Raw genomic sequence first — 20,753 nt, forward strand, 5'->3', positions numbered from 1 at the left:
TATTACATGACACTAGTCATTTGACCGACCTAACACAGCTTCCTTGCGGCTGGCTCTAATTTACAACTTGATAGCAGCTGTCACAATGAAGGAACCAGGTTCATTATCTGATTTGTTTCTGCTATCCCTGCACTCACGAGTCCATTAACATCAGGGATATGTGTTTTTTAAATTACTGAATTAGTCATACTTCCATTAAAAGAGTAGACTTACAAAGTAAAATAGAACAGCCTCTTACTGCATTCCCTTCCATTTCTCTGTCTAGTTGTTTCCATTTATTCCATCAGAGAACATACAGTGAGCCATATTCTCAGCAGGCAGGGTCTCATCTGCTCTAGCCTCATGCATAAACCAGAACAAGGTCCATACCAGCTACTTAGTAAACATCTGTTGTATTAATGAATCTCAGAAGATGAATGGATAATACCCACTGCAGGGTCTCTAGGCCAGGCACAGGTGTAGTGCCCACCTTGCACTCCATGTTTGATGCTCTCAGGCCAGTTTGCTGTCTTTAGGATGCCTTACACTTAATAACTGGCTAGTTGGAAAGGAAAAAGAAAGCCCAGAAAGTTTGATATCACTGGACTGTCTGGACTATAAGTGCTCAAGACCTAAACTAAAAATCAAGCTGCTTTGCTGGCTTTTCCCTTCCTCCCTCCCTCCCTTTCTTCCTACTGTCCATCCATCCTTCCTTCCTCTTGCTCTCTCTCTTCCTTCCTCCCTCCCTCCCTTCCTTCTTTCCTTCCTTTCTCTCTCTCTATTCCTTCCTTCCTTCCTTCCTTCCTTCCTTCCTTCCTTCCTTCCTTCCTTTTCTCCTCTTCCGTCTTCTCCTTTTTACATTGGAGAGTATCTATATATCAGGGACCCAACCTTCTCTTTACAAAAATTAACACAAATTCTCTGAATCTTCTCAGTTCAAGTCAGTGACAGTGGTAGTGATGAGACTTGATCACAAATCGTTTAGAAAATAAATCAAATAAGTATTTATGAATCACTGAGTGATCATACCAGACTATTGAAACTGCCATAGGCTACTTGTAAATATTTGGGGCCCATACAGTATTCCACCAATTCTGTATGTTACAGCTATTCAACATCAATTATGTCTGACAACACTAATTCAATACCGTCTTGTTTACTCTTTTATTCTATATTTACCAAGGTACAGCTTCCCCAACACCCTAGACTAGATTAAGTCCCCTGCTGAGTAGAAACTTCTCATCCTGTGCTTCCAGTTTCCTAACACTTTATCATAGTTGATTATAATTAATGTTAACTACATTAAGTTCCCCTAGCATAAAAAAAAGCATGTGTCTAGCTTATTCAATATATCAGGCATTGAATTAATAGGTTAAGATCATTAGAGTCTTACTAACTGGGATAGTCTAAACTATTAGGGTGCATTGTTGGGACACAAACATCTTCAGTTCTCACTTTTATGGAACCATAGTGATAAATTTCTCTTATGCTTACAGTAATAAACATCCTCTACTATTTCAGTGGTAAAAAATATTACAAAACAAACAGCATTTTTGCCTTTGATCTTATCAGCATTTTTGTCCCCACACCCTTGTTTTCTTTCTCCATTTTTTACAGTCTATTAAGTCTTCGAAGGTACCAGATGTTTGGAGGAGGCTGTCCCACATATCCTAGATTTGAAATTAGATGCAAGATTTATTGCAGCTACAAAAATATGATTTCAGCCTTAACTTTTGTGCTCATGAGCTAGGTGTAATCTGCAACACGGCCCCTTGTCAAATAGAATAGCTCTTATCCATGGAGGGTTGGTATCAATGCCAAAGACTCAAAATAACCGCAGGGTATTACTGAAAACGAATTCTGCCCACAAACTGTTTCCTTTTAGGAAATTTTAATTTACATAATAAACATTTTCCGAGAAAAGGCCTTTGCACGCAGGCAACACTCAAAGGCTAGGCTGCAATAAGCTGAGCATGAATTTAATTTTTTTTTTTTAACGTTTATTTATTTTTGAGACAGAGAGAGACAGAGCATGAACAGGGGAGGGGCAGAGAGAGAGGGAGACACAGAATCTGAAACAGGCTCCAGGCTCTGAGCCGTCAGCACAGAGCCTGACACAGGGCTTGAACTCACGGACCATGAGATCGTGACCTGAGCCGAAGTCAGACGCTTAACCGACCGAGCCACCCAGGTGCCCCAAGCTGAGCATGAATTTAGATCAACACCTGGGGTAAGTGCCTAAGCCGTGCCTGTCAATGTCTCAAATGACGTCTCTTTCTTCCTGCATGGTTCCTAGGAGTGAGAGCAGAGCGGACTGCAAACCACTCTTATGTTTCCCCAGGTCCTGCTTACATCAGGAAAACAATAGAAATGCATCCTGAGTAGACTCTTGATTTTTTTTTTTCTAGGATTGCAAAAAAATGAAAATTAAAAAACTATGGAGCTTCAGAAGTGAACGGAATACCATTGGGTTTTTTAGCTGAACACTTACAACATTTTATTTTGTCAGTGAAATACCTTTTTACTGACAAATCCACACAACAACTGAATTCAAAATAAATGCAATTCACTTATTTTTTGAGACAAAGAGAGAGAGCACAAGCAGGTGAGGGGGAGAGATAGAATCTTAAGCAAGCTCCACACTCAGTGCAGAGCCTGATGACGGGCTCGAACGCACGGCCCTGGGATCATGACTTGGGCCGAAATCAAGAGTTGGATGCTCAACCGACCGAGCCACCCAGGCGGCCCATAACTCACTTTCAATTAATTTGTGGCATAGCAAAGATCATGAGAATGTATCACCGGTTCAATTCTTGTCTTTATTGACCATTGATTGCATCCATTGTTAGCATTTTAGATGAGGACATAAAAAAAAAACAAAAAAAAAACCACATAAAAATGTACAGACTGGGGCATGAATGCAGCAGATAGAGATGTCATGTGACTGACAGCAACAGGAGTGGAGGAACTGATGGAAAGATGTTAGAAGCCCAAGGGTGATGGGCTACAGATGCCAACCAGAGAAAGGGCTTTCTACGTAATTACTGTTGGATTATTGATTTGCTCACTGGCCTTCCCTGCTGCATTCATGAAGCCTATGACACTGTCATCTCGGATGCATATGTGGAAAACACAGGTGGCACATTTGCCTGATTTATGTGACAAGTTTGTGAACTTCACATTGGGACAAGTATTAGCAAGAACACATTTTGCTCCAAAATCTATGTTGGTGGTCAATTCTCAGTGCCATAGCAGAGCCAGAGGAAAGAAAAAAGAAGAATTTTCTCACTGATATCCAAGACTAATAAAAAATGAGATATGGAAACAAAGGGTATGAAATATATTAATGTAGGACTAACCACCAGGCTCTCTTTTAGTTATAGTACATCCAACACATGGTGGGTTCAAATCTGGGTTTTTAAATCAAACGGTTTTCCAGACATTCAATTTCACATCTAATTGGCATCCAGGAAAGCCAACTGATTGAAGGTATGATGTTAAAATAGCCAACCAGCACTGAGGAGAAAAAGCCAATAAGGAAGTCACTGTTGCTCTTCTAAATTAAAAGCCTTATAGTCTCATTCTTAATCACGTCCTGCTCTAAGTAACAAAATCCACATGTCCACCTTCCTCAATAAGGTGCAGGCTGAGCAAAGACTATTTAACTGTGCTATAAATTAGGGTAGTTTCAACCAAAAAGTATGAATAATCTATATGACTCAAAGTGATGGCAATGAGGTTTAATCTGGTTTTAAAATGTGGCAATATTTTTAGATTTCTTGATGAGAGTACTTTTTAATTAGCATTATTTGGAGAGTGTCTCTGCCAAAATTAATCTAAATTCATATTTTAGAAGATCGAGTTATTCTTATTACCTTTCTAAAAAATTCATACACCCGTCCAAAATCTTAGCAAAGAATCATATCATTTCTGAGTTAGAAGGGTACTTTAATGATTAAACTTTTCAAACACTTCCTCATTTTTCAAATAAAGTAACCCAAGATCACGCAGACAGATTCTGTACTCCCACTAAAGGAAGAGAGAACGGTATTTCAATTTATTCTCCCTGAAATGATTTCTGGGATTTTGTTGGATGAGTTCCATTGGAATCTACCCACTCTGAAATTTACTCTTTTTTGCTTAAAACTTCCAAACCATTTTCCCTGGCCTTCCTAAGCATAACAGCATGTTAGCCGGTGGGTTTCACTGCCAAAGGGCAATGCTTGCAACCGAATCCCGTCTTTTGCACGATGAGCTTAGGTTTCGCCACATTCCAACCCATCTTAGATCTTTTTCCTACCCTACCCCAAACTTAGATGTCAGAAGACTTCATGCGTGCCTTCTGGTTTAGAGGTATGCATAAATGATGAAGGCCCCCAGAAGCTAAGGAATTGCCCTGTGAGGTGCACCACTCTGCCCGTCACCATGCAATTGCAGTAAATGCAATTGAAAGTACTTTTATTTGAAGGGCTTTTGTCAGAGGGGGAGAAAACACATTCACTCTTTCAAGGCCTGTGTGTTTTCCTGGGAGAAGCCTGCCTGTAAAATTTGTCCTTTTATCCTTGGATAGCAATTTGGGAAATATCTTTTGGCAGTGCACTTCGCCCTGAGCGATTCCTGCAACTCAAGACCAGAGCCACGACTCACAGACTTCCCCTGCGTCTTGCCCACTTTCCATCGTACCTTCTAAAGACAGGAAGGCTGTCTCACGTTGAGGTCTTGAAGCCCCCTTCTCCACAGCACGAGGAAGAAGATTTGCATATTTCGGCAGAAATACCGAGCTATTTTCATCACGGATGTCCAAGGAAGGAGTGTTTTACTAGTATCTGTGACTATGTTGAGGTACTAGAAATAAGAACTAGTGCTGAGGATTTTCTTTTTAAGGAGATTTTTTTCCCCCTAATTTGCCCCTTTCCACAGGAACTCCCAGAAACTCGACAAGAGTGCTTTTTATCTTTGTCAGAGAGATCAGCTAATTCAACAACGCTCGCTTGTACAATCTTTACCAGGACTGTCCCTCACAAACATACCAGGGTACCCTGTTTTTCAGGATTTAAAAAAGAAGAAGAAAAATGTCACCTTTATAATCTGCTAGCAGCTGCTTTCTGTTTTTGTTTTTGCACTTAATCCTCTTTTGCATTGAAACCATCACAACTGCAGACCTGCCCATTGGGCCCCACAACCTCTTGCTGGTTATCTATGTCTCTGTAATCTAGGGCATGGATCCGTCTAAACGCTCCTTACCTATAAACAGATTCCATTCAGTGTCGAGATCAGCCTGATTGGCCAGGCAGCCCTTCATGACGTTCAGGCAATAGTTGTTGCAGGGCCTCACGGTGACAAGTCCCCGGCAGTATGGGCAGTACAGCATCTTCATGAGAGCTCGGATGCAGCCCGGGGTGGGGCTGACCTGCAGATTTATTGACAAGAAAAAAGAAAATCAGAAATAAGAAGGATGAGAGGGAGGAAATTAAAAGAGGTAACTCATTTTCTCCTTGAAAAACAAAAACAAAAACAAAAACAAAACGGAGAAATGGCTCTCAAAACCTCCAGCAAGTGGAGCAAAGCAACTATTAGAATCTTAACCCTTTGTCATACGTGAGCTCGAAGCCAGTCCACTCCTGTCAAATACTTGGTTGATAGCATAATAATCGATTTTCATCAAATGTCCCCATCAACATTTTGGTATCTATGTCATCGTAATTCAGCCCTAGAACCTGGACACCATTTCATCGCAACAGAACGTGAAATGAGATAATGCACGTGAAAGCAATTTGCCAAGTTAAAGGCTCTGTAAAAATGTAGGTATGATTAAAGTTTAATGTGACACCTTTAGAAAATTTTCCAACCGGTTATTTGACCCTGTTTCTAAAGGAGGTTGGCAGATACACTTCCTTTGTACCTAACTTTTTAAAAAGGATCGATATCAACCTGTCTGGCATTTCTAAGATCCAGGCCTGCTTAGAAGCAATGGAACTGCCAAGGCAATGTCTTCAGGCATTTGAAGCTTTGCAGTTCTGGGAACTTTGTGGAAAATGGACCCCGGTGTTGAATGTAAGGAGAAATCCTTGCAGTAATTCAACTAATGATGGAGTGGCATTTGCCTTGAATAAGAAAAGCTGAGGTTCTTCTGAGTCCATCGGTTCTAAATCACTAGAATCTCTTTTGGACTCATTGAAAATTCTAATTTGACTTCAAGAGGAAAGACTATTTAAAACAGTATGAACCAACAACAGGAAAAAAAAATACAGAAAACTCTTTTTTTATGACTAGACACAAAATTATTATCATATTTATTTGGCTGATTCCACCTAATTTTGGTGTTTTCATCAAATAGCCATATGGTGCTGTTCTTGTGTTCCAGACATGAGAACAAGTCTAACTTGTATCATTTGGATCTCGTGGAGACTTACCAGTCTGATGACACAGAGCTGGGCCCACAGGTGACATTACGTGTCAAGGACATTTAGATATTGACAAAGCGTAACATCAATGTAAAGGTGTACCAATAAAGGGTAGTTCTGCATAAACGGGTACTTTCCACTACTCTGCCTAATCTCCGTCATTTCATCGTTTGCCTAGAAACCGCATTTGAATTTTGTTTTGTTTTGTTGTGATTTCTTTATTTTTTACTTCAGTATTATCTGACACACAATGTCACATTAGTTTCAGGTGTCCAACACTGTGATTCAACCTCTCTATATGTTATGTTGTGCTCAGCATTGGTGTAGTTTCCATCTGTCACCACACAACAGTATTATAGTACCACTGACTATATTCCCTGAGCTGTATTTCATCCCTGTGACTTACTGGGTCCCTAACTAGAAGCCTGTGCCTCCCTCTCCCCTTCAGGGATACTGCTCATTCTCCCCCCTCTTCCTTCTGGCAACCATTTGTTCTCTGTAATTACAGGTCTGATTCTGCTTTTTGTTTGTTTGTTTATTCATTTGTTTTGTTTTTTTTAGATTCCACATATGAGTGACATCATAGGGTATTTGTCTTCCTACGCGTTTGCGGTTTTTTGTTTTTTTTAATTTTTTTTTTTTTAACGTTTATTTATTTTTTTGAGACCGAGAGAGACAGAGCATGAACGGAGGAGGGTCAGAGAGAGGGAGACACAGAATCCGAAACAGGCTCCAGGCTCTGAGCTGTCAGCCCAGAGCCCGACGCGGGGCTCCAACTCATGGACCGCGAGATCATGACCTGAGCCGAAGTCGGCCGCCCAACCGACTGAGCCACCCAGACGCCCCAGTGTTTGCGGTTTTTAACGCAAGGCTTCGTTTTGTTGGTAACATTTTCTTACTTTTACGATATATACCGACAAAATCCTTAATCTGTTGTTTCAGAAAATGAAGCTACTTATTATTTATTTATTTACTTAGGCACTGAAGATTCTGGTTGTTCTTTTGAATATGTTTGCATTTTATTTCCAAAATGTTATACAAGTTTTCAAACATACAGAAAAGTTGAAAGACTGTTATAATGTATAATACCCTCGCTCCTAGATCCCCATTTAACATTTTCCTATACTTACTTTTTCGAATATCCACCCATCTTCTATCTATCCATTAATCACCTTACTTTTTATGCATTCAAAGTAATATCCTTTTGGTTTTTACTTTTCCTGGTAGTTTAATGTTGGCTTTAATAAAACAGAATTAACAAGATCAGCAATAGAAAGTTAGTGTATTAAGTACTTCAAATCAAATAAGTGAAGTAAAATATAACTGGCCTTACTTTATAAAGATATTTAGAGAATGGTTTAATATCCATGACTTTTAAAATTTATTTTCCAACAGCAAAAGAAAACAAAAAAAAGATACCAAAATTGAGGAGTTTGGTGATTCGAAAAAAAAATTTTTTAACATTTATTATTGACAAACAGAGTGCAAGTCGGGGAGGGGCAGAGAGAGCAGCACACAGAATCCAAAGCAGGCTCCAGGCTCTGACTGTCAGCATAGAGCCTGACCTGGGGCTTGAACCCGTGAACTGTGAGATCATGACCTGAGCTAAAGTTGGACACTTAGCTGACTCAGCCACCCAGGTGCCCTGGGGAGCCTGGTGACTTTTAACTTGAGCACACATTGGTGTCACAGTATCATCCTCTCCAGATAGGCTATTTTGTGAATATGGCAAATTTTATCCACAACGGAGCAATACTGTCTTAAAAATTTCTTTTATCCACATATATCCCAAGCCAGTCGCAGAAAAGAGAAAATAATTCTGTATTTTCCATTCAGAATTTATGTGGAATTTCAAATTCTTATGCATTTTACTTATTTGATATGGTTGCAATCCTACAAACTTGTGCCCACAGAATTTTGTTTTCCATAGCCTTGTGACTTCTGTCGTGACCCTGATGCCTTTCTCCAGAGACCAACTCTGTTTTCACCTGAGCTGGCCATGCAATTTCGTCCTTGGACTGTGTTGGATTTTTGGTTTTCTTGCTAGTGGTTTTATAGGATGCTTTGATTCTTCTCACTCAGTATTCCAGTACCAATATGGAGCACGTGTCAATACCTGGGATGCAAATTTGAGATCTTTTAGGCTGTAGGGACTCTGTCACCCTCATAACCTGCACTGCTCTGCAAAACAAGAACATCGTTAACAGGCATTGTAATGATGATTTAGGCACTCAGGAAGAGCCTTGTGAATTGAACTCTCTATTGTGTTCCTCAATTTCTTGGCCACACTGAGATTCAAAGAAAAAAAGAAAGACAGTTTTATCCCTCTTAGCATTCAATTGTTACTTTTTAAGTTTGTTTTCAAAGGCTATTGATAGCATTAATTCCTAAGCTTTTTTTTTTTTTTTAATTGTGTTGGAACCAGTACAATTTTCTCAGTCTGACATTTTAGAAGAGTCTCGTCTCCAACTCAGGGTAGCAACCAACAGAGAAAATTGAACAGCCTTAATAACCTACAAGAACAATGTTGTTCAAGTTAAATGTGGGTCTCTCAGTACTTTTGGAAATGACATCCCTCCTGGTCAAATAAAGGGCATTTGAAGAAGAAGAAAATAGAATGTGGAGCATCAAAGTTTAAGCTTTCGTGTTCACAGACCCATATTTTTTGAATTGACACAACTGCATGCTTGAATTAAAATAAAAAAAAATCATCACTTCAAACTGAAGACTTTTATTTTTTTTATTTAAAAAAAAATTTTTTTTTAACGTTTATTTATTTTTGAGACAGGGAGAGACAGAGCATGAACTGGGGAGGGTCAGAGACAGGGAGACACAGAATCTGAAACAGGCTCCAGGCTCTGAGCTGTCAGCACAGAGCCTGACACGGGGCTCGAACTCACGGACCGCGAGATCGTGACCTGATCCGAAGTCGGCTGCTTAACCGACTGAGCCACCCAGGCGCCCCCAAACTGAAGACTTTTAGAAGTAAGTCTCTGAAAAGAAGGTTGTTTTAAATGCCAATTGTGTGAGGGATATTTCTATTTTTAAATATTTACTGGTGTTTTATAATTGGGCTATAGCAAATTTTTAAAAATATTTTTGTATTTAAATCAATATAGACTCACAAGATGATGCAAAAAGAGTGGAGTCTTGGGTACCCCTCACTCACCAATGTCACTTGATGGTGACATTTCAAATAACTGTGGTAGGATATCTAAACAAGGAAACTGACACTGGTATGTTACCACAAACTGGTATATAGCCCTTATTCAGTGTTCATGAGTTTTTCAACCTGCTTTCAAAATAACGGAGTTCTAAAAACTCACATTTAAAATTTACAATGAAGTAATATCTCTAACATATAGTGTGGCAAATTTATAAAAATTGCAAACAATTAGACAAAAAATTTCCCACTAAAGAAAATGTGTTCATTTAGAAAAAATAAAGAATATAATCCATGTTGAGAAACAACATGTTGAATGTCTTTTTAGTTAATGTGGATATTTTACTATTTTTGAAAAATGTAGCTGTAACTCCTTAGATATTGAAACTAGACTGGGAAAGGGCACCTGGGTGGCTCCGTCAGTTAAGTGTCTGACTTCGATTTGGTAGGGAAAAATCTGTTGTATGATGGCCAACAGGACTGATAAGAGAATTTCAGTCCCAGCCTGAAGACTTCCCTTCCAGGTTCTTGTTCCCACCCTGCTTGCCTCAGGTGCCAAATAACTACTGTTGGGAAAATAAGTAAAGTTCTGCACCATAAGATGGCTGATGGGACTAAAACAAACTCTAGTTCCCAGCTTAGAGGCTTCTCTTCTGGGTTCTTCCTGCCTTGTTTGCCACACACGCGAAAGTCATCACAAATGCGGAAGATGACTATAAATTACCCTTCCCACCTGCATTTGGCTCAGATCTCTGGGGAATGATCTCCTCTGAGCCCACTGGTGTAAAATAAACCTCCTTCCTTCCAAGATCTCCGAGTGCCGGTTGGTTCTTCTGCCGGGTGATCCAGACCAGTTTCCGTGATAGATTCAGGTCATGATCTCCCGGTTCATGGGTTCAAGTCCCACATCGTGCTCTGTGCTGACAGCTCAAAGCCTGGAGCTTGTTTCAGATTCTGTGTTTCTCCCCCACTCATGCTCCCTCTCTCTCTCTCAAAAATACATTAACATTAAAAAAAAAAAAAAAAGAAAGACTGGGAAATAAACTTAGGTAAATCAGTAAATTGGTAAGTGTATAAAAGTGGTATCCACTTGGTATGAATATTTATTTGTGCTGTCACCTAACTTTTACATGCTGTCCTTCACCACTAGAATGACTTTGTCAAGAATGCACAACAATGGCGGGGGGGGGGGGGGGGAGAACAGTCAATGGTTCCTACTCCATTATTGTACGATCGAAAAGATACACACAAGTTTGTGAGTCTACCAAGTAAGATTCCAATATCACTTCCCTGCATCTTGGGTTTAGACCTTCTGTTAACTTCTTCTGAAGCTGTTTATATATAATGACATTAATAATCATTTTATAGATGCTATTATAATTGACTAGTTTCAATAATCATATAATTTATAACTAAGCTTTCTTATAAAATAACATAAAAATAAATAACATAAAAAGAATTGAGCTCTCAGGTTACAACCTTGTGGTTTTTTCTTGATGTTGTTTGTGTTTCTTTTTTAAAAGATTAAAGCAAGATACACTGAAACATGGAAAGAAATATAAAAAGAACCCTTAATAAAACTGTATTGAGAGAGACGACTAAGACTTATTTACCTGGTTCATCATGCGTATCAAGATGTCATAGCAAGTAATTCTTACATTTTCTAAATGTGATTTGAGGCATAGCACACCCATAACCAAAAAATAGAAATTCATTTCATGTCCTTAATATATGTAAGATTTTTTGTATCTGAACCAGCATTTATGCATTGATGCTCATGTTAGCTATTTTTAATAGCAGCCAATGTAAAATACATCTATTACTTAGAATATTTTTAGAAAACAAGACATGTCCAAGTTATAAATCTATAGACACAATGAACATATACCTAGTAAGTGCTTGTTTCTATGGAAATCATACAGCCAAAATAATCAAATAAATCTATTTGTCTTCTTCTGCTCCCAAAAGACAAACAAGTTAATGTAAGTAAACTATTTAACCAGAACAAATTAAAACTGTGTTTTGAGCAAGACTCCATGCCATTCTCCATAGTTTCTAACCTAGGGTTGTAAGAAATGATGAGGTATTTCTACTCACCATCTTAACGTATCATGAAATTCTGAAGGATCTTCTTGAGGTCCTCAAGAAAGATTAGATTCCATTCAAAGTAGTTTCATATTAAGTAATTTTAATTTTTTAAAGCAGTCTATACCCTGTAAAGAGGCTCTGTAGTAAGTTCATGAGAACTCAAATCTCTTTCTTCTTTGTTCAGTCATGCAAGTTTCATTCATCCAGTATTCATGGGGATGAATAAAAGAGATCTCAAACCAATGTCAGGATGCTCAGATTACATTCATTTCCAGATCACTTCAGGGAAAAACTTATGTGTCTTGGTGAAGTGCCATGGAAAGGGAACCCAGGAAAGGGCATTTAGTGTAGAAGGGGGAAGCAGGGTCCCCAGGGAAGGCTTCTGAAGGAAGTCATGAAACAGATGTCTGTAAGAGAAGCACAGGAGGCAGACAACATCACAGAAATGGTAGAGTTGGGGCTGCTGAGAATCAGTCCTTCCACTGAAGCAACCAGTAAGCTAGCAAAAAATGACAGAATCAGCTTTCTCAGAATTTGAAGATTTAGTTGCAAACAAAACAAACAAACAAACAAACAAACAAACAAAAAAACAACTTACGGCAGCCAGGAGAGTGCTTAATAAAGACAGAGACCGCTAAATTTCAGTAAAAAGGCGTTGCTAAACCTCAAGCCTTAAGATATTTATAAAGGTTATAATCATATGAAGTATCTTCTCTGACTATAAATAGCATGAAGCTGGAAACTGGTATCAGAAGGAAAACCAGAAAATTCACAAACATGTGGAAGTTAAACCACACACTCTTATATAACCAATAGGTTAAAGAAGAAACCAGTAGGGAAATTAGAAAACACTTAGGTGAACAAAAATGAAAACACTTATGAAAACAAAAATAAAAACTTATTGCCATAAATGCCTACATTTAAAAGAGAATATCTCAAATCAATAACTCATGTTGTACATAAAGCATTTACAAAAGAAGAGCAAACTAAAAGCAAAGTTAGCAAAAGAAAGGAAATGATGAAGATTAGGATGGAGAAGAAACTTGAGTTTCAGTTTGTTCTTTTTCCAGTTCCTTAAGGTATAAAGTTAAGTTATTGATTTGAGATCTTTCCTCTCCTAGAAGGTGGGAGAGAAGTGTGGGATCAGCTCTCCCTCTGAGCCTCTAAAAAGAATCAATTCTGCCAATACCTTGGTCTCAGACTTCTGGCCTACTGAACTGTGAGGGAATACATTTCTGTGGTTTTAAATCACTGGTGGTAAGTTATGGTGGCCAAGAAAACTAATGAACACACCAACAAATTAGATAACCTCGATGAAAGAGGCAAATTACTAGAAATATGACCTACCAAGGCTAAATCATGAAAAATTAGGAAATATGAAAAGATCTATAATAAGTAAAGAGGTTGGACTGGTATCAAAAGCCTGCCAACAATGAAAAACTCTGGACCAGATGGCTTCACTGGTGAATTCTATCAAACACGTAAAGAAGAATTAGCAAAATCCTTCCTAAACTATTCCAAAATACAGAAGACAAGGAACATTTCCTAATTCATTCTTAGAGACCAGCATTACTTGATAGCAAAGCCAGACAAAGACATAGGAGGAAAAGAAAACTGTAGACAGATATGCCTTTATAATAGTAGATGAACAACAAAATACTAGCAAACTGAACCCAACAGTACATTAAAAAAAATTATACACCACGACCAAGGGGAATTTATCCCAGGAATGCAAGGGAGGTTCAAGACAAGAAAAATAAATCAATATAATAAATCATATTCATAGAATAAAGGGAGAAAAACCCACATGGTAATCTCAGTTGATGCAGAAAAAGCTTACAGCAAAAGCTACCACTCATTCATAATAAGTACATATGGAAAATCCAGAATAGAAAATCCTAAACATAATAGAGACCATTTATGAAAAACCAACAACTGACATCATTCTCAATGGTGAAAGAGTTCCCCTAAGATCAGGAACAAGACAAGAAGGCCTACTTTCACCACTGTTTTTCAAGATAGTACTGAAAACTCTAGCTAGAGTCATTAAGCAAGATAAAGAAATACAAGTTGTCAATTTGAAAAGGAAGAATTAAAACTATCTCTATTTGCAGATGACATGACCCTACATCTAGGAAATCCCAAGCATTCACAAATAATACCTTATTGGAGTGAATAAATGAATTCAGCCAAGTTGCAAGGTATAAGATCAACACACAAACATCCATTGAGTTTTTAACACTAGCAATAAACAATCTGAGAAAGGAAGATAAGAAAACAATTTCAGGGGTGCTTCGGTGGCTAGGTCGGTTAAGTGTCTGACTCTTGATTTTGGCTCAGGTCATGATCTCACGGTTCGCGAGATTGAGCCCTGAGCTGGGCTCTGTGTTGTCAGCATGGAGCCTGCTAGGGATTCTTGCTCTCCCTCACTCTGTGCCCCTCCCCTGCTCGCTCACGTGCACTCTCTCTCTCTCTCTCAAAATAAATAAAAATATTTAAAGAAAAAAGAACAATTTCATTTACAATAGTATCTTACAATAGTATCTAAAAGAAAAAAATACTTAGGAGTAAATTTAACCAAAAAGATGATAGAATTTTACATTGAAAACTAGTAAGCATTGTTGAAAGAAATTAAAGACCTGAATCAATGGAAAGATATCCTGCATTCACGTGCTGGAAGACTTAATATTGTTAACACAGTAGTACTACTCAAAGTAATTTATAGATTCATTGCAAACCTTATTAAAATTCTAATAGTTTTTCCTTGTGGAAATGCAAAAGCCGGTCCTCAAATTCATATGGAATTGCAAGGACCCAAAGAGCTGAAACAATTTTGAAAAAAAGAAACAAATTTGGAGCAATTGCATTTTCTGATTTCAAAAAGTACAACTTGCTACAAAGCTAAAGTAATCAAAACACTGTGGTATTATCCAGCAATCTCACTTCTAGGTATTTAATACCCCCCTCCCCCAAATTGGAAATAGGTTCTGGAAGAGATATTTGCATTCCCATGTTCATTGCAGCATTATTCACAATAATCAGGTGGTAGGAGCTTCCTAAATGTTCATTGACTGATGAGCGGCTAAGCAAAATGAGGTTTGTTCATATGATGGAGTATTATTCATTCTTAAAAAAGGAGGAAATCCTGCCATATGCAACGACCTGGATAAACCTTGAGTACATTATACTAAGTGAAATAAGCCAGTTACTGAAGGACAAATACTACAAAATTCTGCTTACATGAAGTATCTAAAAGTAGTCAAACTCATAGCAGCAGAAAGCAAAATGGTGGTTGCTGGGGCTGTGAAGGGGAGGGAAATGGGGAGTTGCTAATCAAAGGACATAGAGTTTCAGTCATGCAAGATGATAGAGTTTCAGAGATCTTTTGTACAACTATATGCACATCGTTAACAATATGTATTGAACACTTAAAATTTTGTTAAGAGGGTAGATCTCATGTATTTTCTCACAATCATCATCATCATCATCATCATCATCATCATCATCATCAAAACTGTGGTACTGGCATGAGGATAGACATTTAAATCAATAAAACAGAGTTGAAAGACCAGAAATAAACATACATGTTTATGGTCAGTTGGTTTTTACAAGGATGTGAATACCATTTAATGGATTAAGAATAATGTCTTTAACAGATTGTATTGGAGCAACTGGATGTCCTCATGAAAAACAAGGAAGTTGGACCTGACCTCAGAACATGCACCAAAATTTCTCAAAATGGCTGAATAACCTAAATATGATCAAAACCTATACAGCTCTTGGAAAAACCTACATAGGGTAAATCTTAATGACCTTTGATTTCGCAATGTATTTTTAGATATGATTCCAAAAGAAAGAAAAATAAATTGGGCTTCATTAAAATTAACAGGTTTGTGTATCAAAGGACATTGTCATGAAAGTGAAGACACAACCTAACAACTAGACGGAAATGTTTGCAAATTATATGTCCAATAAGGGTCTCGTATTCAGAATATATACCAAACTCCTAAAACTCAGCAACAAAAAGACAAACAACCCAATAAAAAAAAGCAAAGGATTTAAATAGACATTTCTCCAAAAAAGATATAAAATGTCCAAGTAGCTCATGAAAAGATGCTCAACATCATTAGTTGCTACAGAAAGAACATCAAGTTGAGATATTACTCACACCCCTAGGATGGCTCTAATAAAAGAGACAGACAATAACACGCACTGACATGGATGTGGAGAAATTGGAACCCTCATACATATCGCTGATGGGAATGTACCATGGCAGCCACTTTGGAAACATAAAACTACCATATGACCCAGCAATTCTAGTCCTAGTTATGTACTCAAAAGAAGTGAAAATATATGCCATACAAAAATGTGTACATTAATGTTTATAGAAGTACCTTAGCCAAAACCTGGAAACATTTAGTTTAATCATTTGTCAATTTATTTCCATCAATTGATGAATGGATAAACTAGATGTGGTATTTCCATTCAGTAAAATATTATTCAGCAATTAAAAGGAATGAGATTCCAAGATGCTGCATCATTGACGAACTTTGAAATAACATTATGCTACACCGATGAACTTTGAAACTACATTAAGTCAGTCACAGAAGAACATGTGATTTCATTTATACACAAAATGTTCAGAACAGACACATCGATAGTTACAGAATGCAGTTAGTGGTCGTCAGGGGCCAGGGTGAAGGATGGAAGAAACAGAGTTTGGGGGTGGAGAGTGACTGCTAACAGGTACAAGCCTTTTTGTGTGATGGAAATGTTCTACAATTAAATTTCAGAGACATAAACAGTTGCCCAATACTGTACTGATATACAAAATACCACTGACATTTACACTTCAAATACCATTTACATTTACCAGTAAACTTTATGGTATATAAATTGTATCTCAATAAAGCTGCATGAAAGACAGAAGTGCCTTTAACTAATAAATTCCTACTACCATATTTGTAAGTTTTACAGAGGAATTACTGAGCTAGAGATACAATTCTTTATCAGCTAACTAGAGCTTTATTTAGCCATGGGGTTATATAAAAATTCTTTAAATAGTGTTAACCTTGAATTACATTAATGTACAAATTTTTGTATGGCATATATTTTCACTTCTTTTGAGTACATAACTAGGACTAGAATTGCTGGGTCATTGCTTAGTTTGATGTGCATGACCTGAATGAAATTTTCACACTTTCTTTCAAGAAGTCATCTATTGTTTCAACTGTTGCTTAACGGTGGCTTGGAAATGAGTTACTGAGTATACTAACAGAAAACCTTTAGGCCATCCAATTCAGTTTGAATGTTGATTAAAATGTGTATGCTCTAAAACCATCTTCTCTCCATTTTGTACCATTGAGAGAGAACAAGGATAAGACAGAAAACAATCATGAATTGCAAATCAGAGCCTGAAGGAGACATATTCCCTATGTGGATGACAAATGTTTGTAGCACCATCATGATGCAAATTCAGCCTATTTTTAAAAATGTAATTTACTTATTAGCTAGAAACCCCCTAGAAAAGCATGAGGCTTATGAAGCATTTGCAAGCCATAAACTGATTGCACTTGTTGGGTCTGGGAGAAAACGAACAGACCTAATTTGCATACCTGATAGCTGTAACTGCAGAATTTCCAAAGCCAAGCCAAGTGTTGAGGCTGTACAACACTTAAAAACAAAATGAGGACATAGGAAGTGAAGTGAGTTAAGGTCTACGTCAGTTCTTGCCAGCTCTGTTAGTGCTTGTCACATTATGTCACAAATTCAATGTTACCTAGATCCAGTTTCTGTATTTAATTTTATTCCTTAAAACATAAGTAAAACTGCCACAGAAGTTAGTAAGTAAATATTATTATTCATTTTGGAAGAGTTCCAAATAGCACTTAAATAAATTACACACACACACACACACACACACACACACACACACACAGAGGATATTTCTCATCGTTGGAACAAAACAGCTCTTTCTGCTAGTTAAATACGTATTTCAGAGGGCTTTCTAATGTGTTTACCCAATAGATCAGAACATCATTTTAATTTTACCTTGCTCCATCATCATGAGGTCTTGGTGATATTGCCTTTTATATGTGCAGTCTGCTTGACATTCTAAACTTTACCCAAATGTAAGTTTTCAAATGTGAATACAGAATGTAAAATAAGATCCCCAAGTATCTTATCAGGGAATAGTCATCTTCCTCAGTCAGATATTATAGTTTAAATATTACTTCATTTAGAAGAAACATCTTAGCGATGACTTTCAATATGAGTCATTGATGTGAGAATCCACATTGGTAAAAGCTATGAATCCTAGCCTCTGTGCAGTGGAACTAGCATATTTATAATGTTTCTGCTTTGGAATACACACTGTCTGCCTTGAAAGTAAGGGGATGTGGTGTTTTCAAGAAAGTAAAACCAAATCACTCTCACTCATTCTCTAATGAACATGTATAACTTTAGACGCCTAGTGTAAGGAGATGGCATATGGTAGGAGGTGAATAATATTAAAATATGTCTGATAGATACAGGAAAATAGACAAATACCATAATGTGTTTTGGTAATTTTTGATGCACAACACATGGATACAAATTTTGTGTTAATCTTTATCTCTCTCTCTCTCCAGTTCTCCACAAACAGGAATATGCCTTCCTGCCAGTAGCACTGATGTCATCTAGCGTATGGATAATATAGTTATTAGCACACATAGAGATTCACATTAGTCATTTTATTTCCTTTTTTATTTATCACTTTTCTTTATTTTTTAAAATATAATTTATTGTCAAGTTAGCTAACATACAGTATACACAATGTGCTCTTGGCTTCAGAAGTAGATTCCCATGGATCATTGCTGACACACAACACCCAGTGCTCGTTCCAACAAGCGCCCTCCTCAATGCCCATCACCGGTTTCCCCCTTCTTCCAGTCCTCCCTCAACCCTCAGTTTGTTCTTTGTATTTAATAGTCTCTATGGTTTGCCTCCCTCTCTGTTTGAAACTAGTTTTTTCCCTTCCCTTCCCCCATGGTCTTCTGTTAAGTTTCTCAAATTCCACATGTGAGTGAAAACATATGATATCTGTCTTCCTCCAACTGACTTATTTCATTTAGCATAATACCCTCCAGTTCCATCCATGTTGTTGCAAATGGCAGGATTTCATCCTTTCCCGTTGCCAAGTAGGATTCCATTGTATATTTAAACCACATCTTCTTTATCCATTCATCCACTGATGGACATTTGGGCTCTTTCCATAATTTGGCTATTGTTGATAGTGCTGCTATAAACACTGGGGTACATCTGACCCCATGAATCAACTCTCCTGTATCCTCTGGATAAATTCCTAGTAGTGCTATTGCTGAGTCATTGGGTAATTCTATTTCTAACTTTTTCAGGAACCATCCCACTGTTTTCCAGAGCAGCTACACCAGTTTGCATTCCCACCAACAATGCAAGAGGGTTCCCATTTCTCCACATTCTTGCCAACATCTGTTGTTTTCTGAGTTGTTAATTTTAGCCACTATGACCGGTGTGAAGTGGCATCTCAGTGTGGTTTTGATTTGTATTTCCCTAACGATGAGTGATGTTGAGCATCTTTCATGTGTCTGTTGGCCATCTGGATGTCTTCTTTGGAAAACTGTCTATTCATGTCTTCTGCCCATTTCTTCACTGGATTATCTGTTTTTTTGAGTGGTGAGTTTGGTAAGTTCTTTATGGATTTTGGATACTAACCCTTTATCCGATTTGTCATTTACAAATATCTTCTCCCATGTCATCAGTTGCCTTTTAGTTTTGTTGATTGTTTCCTTTCTGTGCAGAAGTTTTATCTTGATAAGGTTTAAACAGTTCATTTTTGCTTTTATTTTCTTGCCTTTGGAGACATGTCGAGTAAGAAGTTGCTGCAGCTGAGGTCAAAGTCATGCTATTTCTTGATGAACCCTACATTAGAATCCCCGTGGCTCAAAGCACCAGTATATTTCCATGGAAATTCCCATTCTTTACTTTATCTTGCAAAGTGCCAGCCTGAACCTTTTCAGAAAAAGTCCTAAGGAGGCAATTATACCTCACCTCCGGGTGAGAAATACCTGGAGTCCAAATGACTGGCCAAGAAACAGAGCTAGTGAAGAACCTGATTTCACTTAAGTTTAGGGGCAATTATACAACTCCTACTTGGCCATGCTCTAATCAGCTGGCTGACAATAGAGCCATGGACTATCATCAGCAAAGAAGAGAGTATTCAATTTGGAAATTTCTGCGGGCATGGGAGGAAACTGTTTGGGAAGAGATCCTCCAAGAGAAGCCATTGGTGACTCTACTTTTCAAAATAACAACAACAACAACAACAACAATAATAATAATAAGATGATGGAGGAGGAGGAGGAGGGGGAGAAGGAGGAGAGGAGGAGTCTGCCAAAAAAAATAAGATAGTAATGTACCAAGAAAATGTTTCTCTCCCCTCTTCTTTCAATATTAATGGAATGGAAGGCTATGAATGAGTTCATTCTTAAGTTTATCCAATAAATATTTCATAAGTATCACCATGTACTGAAACTGCTCGAGGTGCTATAATGAAAATGAATGGTGGGTTTCAAAGTTACCAGGAAGCAAGAGCCACAGCTGAGGGAGAGCAGGTGAGAAATACCTAGAATTCAAATGACTGGCCAAGAAATACAGAGCTAGTGAAGAACCTGATTTTACCTAAGAAAGACAAGTGGGAAGCTAACCATAAGAAATTCTCAGGAGAACAGGAGGACAAAACAGGAGAGGCATAAAATCAGGAGCATGAGGCCTTCAGTGATCTTGCGCTATTCACTGATTTAGTGTTTTTTGCTATTTTTATCGAAAGCAGACATCTTCCAAGGACAACTTGATAAGAGCCTACACAGGATTACAGGGCATTGTGTCTTTTGGTACTTCAGATTCCCAAGTATCCTGGGGATTGGTGAAGGAGAGGAAAATATACCAACAAGAGCAAAATTCCATGAAATGAATTATGAGAGAATTTGTAGAAGAGTGATATCAAAAAGTGCTTCTAGTTTTCTTGTGTCAAGGAAGTTTAAAAGATAGTTCTCCCAAATAATCCAGGGCCACCTGAATAATTCTTCAGTCTCAAAAGAAGT

The 20,753-nt window shown here is 37.8% G+C and overlaps 1 protein-coding gene across 2 annotated transcripts in view; it reads right to left on the minus strand.

Annotated features, from left to right (window-relative positions):
• GPC6 (glypican 6) overlaps nucleotides 1-20,753 on the minus strand; it is a 1,113,151-nt gene that overhangs the window by 348,440 nt on the left and 743,958 nt on the right. For both annotated transcript variants that reach the window (XM_019444088.2, XM_019444089.2), the window contains exon 4: nucleotides 5,224-5,389. In XM_019444088.2, the coding sequence (XP_019299633.1) occupies nucleotides 5,224-5,389 (166 nt within the window). The remainder of the gene's footprint in view (nucleotides 1-5,223; nucleotides 5,390-20,753) is intronic.

Source organism: Panthera pardus, unplaced genomic scaffold (assembly GCF_024362965.1).
Source record: "Panthera pardus isolate Hobbes unplaced genomic scaffold, ASM2436296v1 HiC_scaffold_1, whole genome shotgun sequence".
NCBI classification, from domain to species: domain Eukaryota; kingdom Metazoa; phylum Chordata; class Mammalia; order Carnivora; family Felidae; genus Panthera; species Panthera pardus.